A 10,003-nucleotide genomic window follows, 5' to 3' on the forward strand; every position below is an offset into this window, starting at 1 on the left:
AAAAAATAAGCCTTAGATAGCACAAGAGAGCATCTAGAACCCTAGGAACTTCGCGCTTCGCACACATCAAGTTGGAGTCTCCCGTTTGCTAGGGGTTTCAGGCGGGAGAATCTCCAGATCAGAAGGTGCTTTGGGTTGGAGTCTCTGGATTTAAATACTGGTGGGCATGTCACAATGGATTACTACAAAGCATCCTTGTAGGGATGTAAGCTCACATTGCCCACTGTACATGCAATGCATGAGCAAACATAAAGCAGTGCACTTCCAGAATTTATCACTTCCCACAGATACTTCAGTCTTGCACAAACAATGCTGTTGGCAGGCATTCAATGTTTACAGTGCCAAACTACTGGTATACACTTCTATCTTTAGACACTGAAATCGAAGATGATTAACTTTTTGCTTTGCCAGAGCAAAACAAAATAAAACAGAACATGCTGATTACTCTTCAGCCACTATCTTAATTTTCCATGTGACTGAACACAAAAACATTTTCTTTTTCCCATCAAGTTTGTTGAATAAAGAGATTCCAACATGTTGCAAGTCAGGGCTGTTTATAAACATTCAGGACAGGTTGAAATTTACACAGAAAACCCATCCTGTACACTGTACATTCTTGTTTGGGTTTTATAATACATGAATTAACAATAGATCTATTTCTCCCTTTACCCCATTTGGATATCAAATTGAAATGAGTTCATACATGACACATCATCAGCCAATCGGGTTCAAAAAATATGCAAATGGTAGGATAAAGTTGGGAGGTAGAAGTTTGGTAAGTTACAATGTGTCAGGATTTGCTTGTATGGGAGACATGTAACTTCCCTTTTAGATGAAAATGATGCGGTTACATGTATCACCACCTCTAGCTCTAGTCACAACATGAAGGCCCCATGGTTAGATCCTTTCTCTGGGACCTAGGCCACTGGGGTCCACCTGTTTGAATGCCTTGGCAGTAAATGGAGGAAACAGTACCCGGTCCTCTGCTGGAGTAGTCATGTGTGCCTGTGGTTTGCTAAAATTAGCCCAAGGGTAGTAGTAATAGGGCAGCAGAGCTCAGCTGCAGGGTAAGGAGTTGAAACCCCAGCATGGAAGCTACTACAGTGGGATTCACACTGATGTGAGTTTGCGGGATACAGATCTCAAGATTTGCATCTTGATCTAAATCTCGATATTTTTGCCTGTTGGACATGGAGATTCATTAAATAGCCCCAACAGCATCGCGATCAAAATCAAGAAATCTTGTGACTATTTCAGAATTACCATGATAATTTCAGAAAAGCGCGATAATTTTGAGGTGAGTGTATAAATGTTGGAGAAAAAAAAAACCCATGAGATGTTTCATCACAACATTCACAACACACTTCACAAGAGCACACCAACACAAGGGCAAGGGTCACTAATTTCAGCAAGCATTGGGCATGGGCTGTTTGGTCCAAAAATTATTGCGAATGGCAATTAGCAGGATATTTCTCTCTGTATGAACAGGCCTAAAAAAATATCAGTATTTAGATCTTGATCGACATCCCCCAATTTTGACAGATGCTTACATGTATTTTGCATTACTACTATAACATACAAAAATTGTAGGCCTGCATTGTACAGCTTTATCTGTATAGTAGAGTACCGGTAACACAAGCTGTGAAGGGTTAAACATCAACTACATCACCTCATTTTCCTCAATCCAAATGCAATTGCATCTCTATTTTCTTTAATTGTATATTAAACCATGGACGCCATGATCACTACGTCACATGAAAAGCATTTAGCATCATATCAAATTTATGTTGTTTAGCCATGAGAAATTAGAATGAATCTGGAGTGTCCTCGTCCATTCTTTGATTCTTGGCACATCTTTCAGTTGACTTTAAATAAAATAGAAATTTACATTGCAGACTCTGGATCAAATTCCCACTGAATCTACTACTGATACGGATAATGGCAGTGCAAAACGGAAATAAACCCCAAGAAACATTAGCTCAGTGCTGGATAAACAGTGTGCACTTATTGATCCTTTGTTTTGATTAGTCCATCCCATATAGTCTTTGGCTATGTGCACTTCTAGGAACATCAAACATGCAATTAAAAGTGCTAACAGATTACATCCTAATTAAACAGTTGTTGTAGAACAGCTTAACCTCACATCACTTTGAGCACACAGATTTATTGCACCACACTTGCAATGTGAAGGCTACAACTTGTATACGTGTGTGATGGCCACAAACAAAATTGAAGGCAGGAATTAATGCGTCGCGAGCTGATGCATAAATTTTCCTTTTCACCAAAGAAATCATTAAACATTACACATTTTGCAGGTTGGCGATTAACAGGACCTGCTTGAAATACTTCATTAAAAAGCACACTTGCTGCTAACCAAGGAAGAAATAACATGAAATCAATTTAATTAAAGGAATGAACTACAATGTAACCAACCAACCGACTCAACACCTATCTTCAGCTCACTGTCACATGCCATTTACAGTGTCCGATCATTTTGATGCCTTACAACATCAAGACTGTTCATCAATTTGCACTCATATACAAATGCACACAACCACGAGCAAACACATGTGTAACACACACAAACACTCCCTCCTATACCTTTGCGTAATCACCGCAAAGAGTAATTCAAGCAGCTGCAAAGTGAGACGTTGGCCACTTCCTCCTTCAAATTCTGACAGTGACAAGATGATTGCTTACCTAAACGGAAGATACGGTGGGTTGGTACCGGCCACCAGCGGCCTGTAGGCCTCCTCAGGAGTACGCCTCAAGTAAATCACCTGTAATGAGGAGGTAATCACTGTTACACCGGCATCCAATTTGTGGCAAGTGTCCTCATTAGCGGACAATCGCAATATATTTGATTAGCAAGACGGCCAGACGGGAATACAATCTTGTTTACAAGCTGCAGGATGCCTGCCTACAAACAAGCTTTTCTATCTCCTTCAGTCTATGCTTTCCCATATTCAATTATACAAGATTGTACGTCCGTACTTGCACCTTGTACGTTCAGAAATAACAATTTCTTCAAGGCTCTGCTCTTGAATTATCAGTAGTGCTATGCTGGCATAATGAAAGTAAAGAAACATCATGGTCAATCTAAACAATGTGAAGTTCATACTCATGGTTTTTATGTACAGTATGCACATACAGTTACTGTATCTAGTGACAAGAATTCAACAGTTACAATGCAAATGACAGCAATTATATTGCTATTCAGGCTATTTTAGGTGCCATCCAGTAGGATGCAAAGGTACAATGTCGGTGACTTGTTGACATTTAATCTTTATTGTCTTGGCTTATTTTTGAGGTTGTGGTTCATGGCATTTTTCCAAACCACCACTAAAATACCTCTTGTTCAACAGCCCTTTGTAATAAATGGAAACAGAAATTATGTGGGATATAATGCTATTGCAGTGGTAAACAAAAGCATGAGTACAAGTACCCTTTTATCATGTGCTCCATTGGAGCATGTACACGTTGAGCACAATTCAAGAGCAATATAACATTTTGTTTTCTTTACCGAGTAGGCTCCAATGAGATATGCGGCATTTGTCCTTTTCTTGCTGTCAAATGTCGTATAGTGGACGATCTTCTTCCGGCTGAGTGATGTCGACTATGAAAATATGATAAGGCACATACATTGTATGAAAGTAACATTAGAAACTCTGCATTACTGTACATGCCTCCCAGATATTGTTCAGACACATTGTATACTATTTTTACAATGTCATCTATTTTCTTCATGAAATTAGGTGAAATCCAGCATAAACATGGTACTTGATGGACATGGAAACATCATGGGATGGAATGATGAAATCCTAACTGCCCCTAGTACGTACACATGTACACTGTATGTACATGTACTGTACTCTTAAAAAGCAGGTGTTTATCTCTTCACAAATCCCCTCCCCCTAAACAAAAAACATTTAAAAACTGAGGAACTGCAACATGCACTACCAAACATTGAACAAATTGAAGCTATAATTCATCATTCAATAAGTTTTTCACATGGATATCACAAGAAAATACAACTTGAGAGGGTGGTGACTACAAAATGAACATTGTACTCAGCAATAAACTTTTCAGCAGGTTTGGAGGCGGTCCCTCAGGAACTGAAATTGTGATTAGTCAAGTGAAATTGACAACACAACAGTAAACATGACTCCATATTCTAGTGTGAGACAGACCTGCTGATGCATTCAACTTACATTGTAGGCCTACATCGTATTTACTGTATAAGCTGCTATTTTTGTGAGGGTTTAATTTTCATGAATTCACGAATCACAGTTGTATTGCGAATTTAAAAACACACGGAAATATCTCCATGAGCTAGGGTAAGAATGCATTTATGTTAGCCCCAGCGTCGATTCGCGAGAAAATCTCGCAAAAATGCCTATGACCTACATTCTGTACATGTATCATGCACAATTCAAACTTATACAGAACGTTCTTGCAGTTTATTTAGACAATACAATAAACTGATAATAAACATGTAGAATGCAATTGTACATAATGTACATGTACATAACATTCTAAATGTATTCTTGTTCTAGAATACACAGGTACGATATTGTATGCAATGATGGCTTAGAGCGCAATGACTGAAAATTGTGCTAAATTACAACACGTACAAATACATTTGTACTTATTAATAAACTCTCACATTCCATTGCAGGGAATAATTTTCCTGGTATCGCATCGCAATTTGCTATGCATTTTTACACCACTGCTACACAAACTAACTTTTGTGTAGCAGTTTTATTCCACAGAAGTGTACAGGATACCATTCGAAATATTGTTCATCAGCTGAAATTGCTAATCAAATAAAAGTCTGAAAATTATTCCCTGCATTGACACATCTACTATCTCTCTCTCTCTCTCTCTCTCTCTTGCTCACCTGCTCGGTCTCACCTTACTAGCTTTTTATGATTATTACAAATACTGATTATTTACTGGGCTTGGTGATTAACCTGCATGTACTCAATTTGTGAATGTACTTAAAAGCGGGTATGCATGAGGGGCAACTCACTCTGTGTTTTGCTGATTGTTGCTACATCAGCTTCTCATTTAATACCAGTTGCCAAGGGTCTGACAGACTATGCGTCCATAAACCCACAATCATTGATTACCTGGATAATTAAATTTTTGTAGTCAACTACACATATACACGTAGGGCAGTGGGCAGCACTTTGGACTTTTGACTGATCAATAAACTCAAGGAGGGGGGCTAAAGAGTTTGGTGCTCTCTTTGATACACTCAGCTTCCGTGTGTGTGCGATGGACTCGTCCCTGTATACATGACTGAACACATTCTGTATGTTGCCAATCCAACTCTTGCTTTCTTAACTTACATGTACACTTAGAGTATCACCTTTTCATTCATGCATCAGTGAATTCCGCCATGCACACAGCTCCATTTGTTGCAAAGGGCGCTCAGTGGCCCAGTTACTGTGAATGACTATGGCATACAATGCGCCTTGAGTGTTTACTAAAAACTGCAGAAGCATGAGACGCTGAGAGGCGTCAACTCCCCCACTGGGGATAATATGGGTCATTGCCAGCTGCACTGATGGGCATGCACGAATGAGGCGTGAAACAGAATGGAATAGATTCGCAACAATTCATACACTTACAGTCGCTGGATTTCATAAAACTGTCAAATTTCATAGTGTCAGTTCTGATCAAATGCCAAAGGACTGAATTTTTATGAATTAATCTATAGGCATTGATGAGTAATTGAGAACTCAGTATTAACCTGAAAACATGTCCAGTGAAATGTCAGTGTCATTCCAAAGGTGAGGGGATGAATGAGATAGAGTCAGATTCCTGATATTTCTCCATGGTTCACCTGACAATGTGATTCATCAGGACTGTGTGTTGTAATCAATTTTGTCTGCTTGTTGTCTCCTATTCCAACCGGGCAGGTGCTACCTGTCTGCCATGTCCTAGAGTAAGAAGATAGGAAAACAGCCCCCATACCATGTCCAAGAACATTGAAAAGCAAATAGATTAATGTTATTTACACTTCAGTGATGATGATGAAGATAATGATGATGATGATGATGATGATGATGATGATCCACAGCATTTGTATAGCACCTTATATCTGTTACAGTGCCATAAACTAATTTATGTTGGATGATTTTCCTCTGTTAATCAAACAACAGTGCACCCAGAAGACGAGAGTGACATTTATTCTGATATACTGAAACAGCAAAAGATAATATCTATGCAATCTGGAACACAAATTGACATTTTAAGCATTAGACTGAATTGATGCCTTGGTCATGTGCATGATAATCCTCATTTATTGTATGCATCTGGTGTGGCAAAATACTTCAAATCTTTGAAAGTCATGTTTAAAAATGTTTTCACATGATGTGGAGGTATAAGATAAAGGACTGTGATATCAAGAGAATTTGAAGCTAATCAAGTTGGAACATTTTAAAAACCATAGAGAAGAATTTCTTTGCAAGATCACAATTCAAAAATCACATTAGAAGTCTATAGTAGTTCACTTGTAATGGTAATTGTGTGAATGACTAAAGGCTAATGAACGAGGCTAATAATTTGAAAGGTCAAATTTACTTCCTAAACAGAATGAAATCAAACAAACAACTTGGTAGAAACTTTTTCAAAGTCAGGTGTAGAAAAGAAAGCTATTTTTTTTTCAGTGTTGACCTGTTTAAAGAAATATGACAATATCAGTCCTTTCCTCATACAAATTGTATGAAAATTAGATGACCATGTCACCTGACAATGCTGATGGTTTTGTCCGTAAAAGTGTCCAATAATAATGAATTTTGGTATTAAATATAAGTGTAATTCGTCAATTAAAACACAAAAATTTGTAACTGTCATCATTTCCGTGTTAAAATGACAGTGGTACAATAATTGAATACAAACATGCAAGATATTTATATTGATGATTATGATATGATTTCAGACGTGGTTATTCAATGAAGATTTATGTGCACTCAGCAAGGGAATTACAAGTTTGTATGAGGCAGTGACGTCATCACTTCATCTAATCTGCATGACACTTATCTGCCATTTTGTTTAATTTCAAGAAGGAATTTACATTAAAGTATGCACCCAAGGAGTTAAGATTCTCTGTAAAGTCAGTTCAGATAAATCCAAGTGATGTGATGAGAGCAAAAGCTGCTTCTATTACAGTATTACCATTCCTCAACCTTCAGTGGTTCTGTCTTATGACTGTTCGTACACATTTAACCAGTGATCTGCAGGGGGAAATTGGCAGAGTTCAGAATGCACTGTAGATATATGATGGATGCACCATACCCGGGTTTGTGTGTTCAACACTGTGATGGACATTATGAATGGATGGGTGGATGCATAAATGGGTAGGAAATAAGATTCTGGGATGCCTGGAGGATGAGGCGTGTTTGAGGGGAGTTGAGGCTAGCAATGATGAGCACATCAGGGTTAAAGTGAAAGGGCCAGTCATAATCGATCCAGAATTCACTCTAACCCTTCATGATTTGTACTTTATGTTTGTATACATAGGCCTATGTATACTTCAAGAATCTCATCCTCTGAATGACATGAGGATATTGCACTGTAGTGTGTGATGATACATGAAATGTTACATATAAGCCTGTTTGTTTGTTGCAGAATGTTGAAAAGCCTCACTATTGAAAATCAACAAAACCCCAAACATAACGTATTACTCACAATACTGACTCTTAAACCAGAAATACATTTTAGAAGATGAAGATTTTCTGTCTGATTTTTGTGCAGATTTATGAACTTTATCAAGTTCCACCTGATTTTTATCCACCCTTAATATACAGATGAATTAAGAGATGCCAGTTTGATGATGACAATGAGAATTCCTTCAGCAGGGTTCCTGAAGGACTTGACCTTTGACCTTATCAGGACAATCTATTCATTTGGGACAAAGACCTTATTCACAGCCTTCCCAATTATAAGTGTTCCTCAGTGTGCTTGTTTTAAGTGTCTGCTCACAAGAACATTCATAAAGTATGAGCAAGTAGGATATATGCTTTATGTGCTACCAAAAATATTTTGAGAATTTGTTTACTCTTTAATGAGCATAAATGCAACAAGAACTTGCCACTGAGGTAGCATACTGAAATGTTAACGAACTTTTAAGGAAATAGTAAAGTATTGACTAATATCAAAGCATAATGTCATTTAAACAATGTGGATACAGACAAAAGTCAACTTTTAAAAAATCTTTTCCTTTTGAAATATCTTCAAACTTTCATGACCTCTTTAGTAATTGTATGTGATACAACTTGCTTATGGCTCAGTTTTGTGGCAAGACATGAAACTATGGTGTACTCTGCATGATATCATGAGACAGTCAACCATAAAGGTAGCACTGTACAATGTGTTATGAATCTCTTGCAGTTCTCAGTGCTCAGTTTTTTCATGCTAGTTGTAACACCCTATGGATAGCAAATTTTAATATTGAGACTGAACGCACCCCTACCAACATCCTCTGTAATGATAATCCAATTTAGCATGAAATATCTACCATGGTTTATCTCATACCCGCAGCCCAGACTGAATAATTTTTTTTTTTTCTTTGAATGTGTATTTGTGTGTATGTGTGTGTACAGCATTGCTGTTGTGCAGGCGTGCCAGTGTGATAGGTCACTTGCATTTTAGAGTTCGTGATACATGTAGCTGTATGTACTTGTACACTGTACTTCCTACAAAATGTTTGCAGAGTGTCAGAATAATATTTAGTGAAATATTACATGTGCATATACACGTGTATAGAAGAGTGCAGTTTTAGCTCTCTTTCAGCAATAATAGAGCTCTATGATATACACAACTTGAATGAGGGCGGGGCTTGTTCATGAGGTGCGTGATCTCAAAACTTGGTATGCAGGCATAAATCCAAGAAATATTGCAAGATATCATTAAAACTATTGACTGTGGTTGAATTGCAGTGGCAATACATGATAAGTATGAATGCACACATTGTTTGGTGTGAGGATGTCGGAAGTGGAGTGATCTGTCAATGTATTCAGACAGGGAGGAATGTGGATTTGTGTATCGACTGTGATTCAACTTATACCGACAAGGCCACAGTGAAGCTAACACTAGCTAATGAGAATAATTCAAAGATAATTACCTGCATGGATAATAAATGTGATCCCAAACCCAGAGAGTCTTTAGCAAGTCTGATCAGGGCACTGCAGGCGTCCTTTGTCTCATTAATTACATGCTGAAAATTCAATGCAGTCAGACACACTAAAGCTATGTACAATAAGTGCAGGTTCAGCCATGTGTGGCCTGACTTTCAGGCTGTATTTCTATTGAGTTGCATGTCTGGTAGTTCATAAAATTTTGCATGTTAATGTTTTTATGTGTCTATTATTGTAGGCAGGCAATAAGAAAAAAAAAACACTACTAATATAGGAAGTAGAATAGCAGTTATTTCTATATTGATTTTTCTTACAATTCTTCATTGTTTGTTGTTTTTTTAGCATTCATTTATTTTATGGTTTCACCAAAAATGTATTTTTAAGAAATGACTTCTGAAGTTTTTTGTAAAAATCTCAAAGATTAGTAAATTTGATCATCAATACCAAGACAAGAAGATGCCATCTAGACTTTGACTTCACAAGAGATTGATATCACATAGCTTCTCAGTCTTTTCTTAGTCTTTTCTTGTATGTAGGTGTACAAGTTGTGTAACCAATTAACAGAATTGTAATGTCATATCATGTAAATGCCTACCCCTGTCCCCATAGAGGAATGCTTTAAAGGATCAATATGATTATGGTATTTCCATCTCATTTATTCATTTCACTATCCAGTATCACTGACCAAGTGCTGGATATCACAAATTTACAAAGTGTGCCATTTATCACCAAACTTTTGCCAATAATCAAATAAATAGTACCCTCCCTGTAAGAATTGGTGAATATTTGCTATGCATCTCAGACCAGTCTACTTGGAAGCAGAAGATATTGGTTGCTATCCAATCCAATTCACCGTC

The 10,003-nt window shown here is 37.5% G+C and overlaps 1 protein-coding gene across 1 annotated transcript in view; it reads right to left on the minus strand.

Annotated features, from left to right (window-relative positions):
• Positions 1-5,558, minus strand: part of LOC139741645 (dual specificity protein phosphatase CDC14A-like) — a 78,254-nt gene extending 72,696 nt beyond the window's left edge. The window contains exons 1-3 of the mRNA XM_071652228.1: positions 5,493-5,558; positions 3,524-3,616; positions 2,701-2,780 (exon numbers count right to left, since the gene is read on the minus strand). Of these exons, the coding sequence (XP_071508329.1) occupies positions 2,701-2,780; positions 3,524-3,616; positions 5,493-5,558 (239 nt within the window). The remainder of the gene's footprint in view (positions 1-2,700; positions 2,781-3,523; positions 3,617-5,492) is intronic.
• Positions 5,559-10,003: the final 4,445 nt, after the last annotated feature.

The sequence above is a fragment of the Diadema antillarum genome, unplaced genomic scaffold (genome assembly GCF_040938485.1).
Source record: "Diadema antillarum isolate AM-2024a unplaced genomic scaffold, OU_Dant_1.0 scf00000031, whole genome shotgun sequence".
Taxonomy (NCBI): Eukaryota; Metazoa; Echinodermata; class Echinoidea; order Diadematoida; family Diadematidae; genus Diadema; species Diadema antillarum.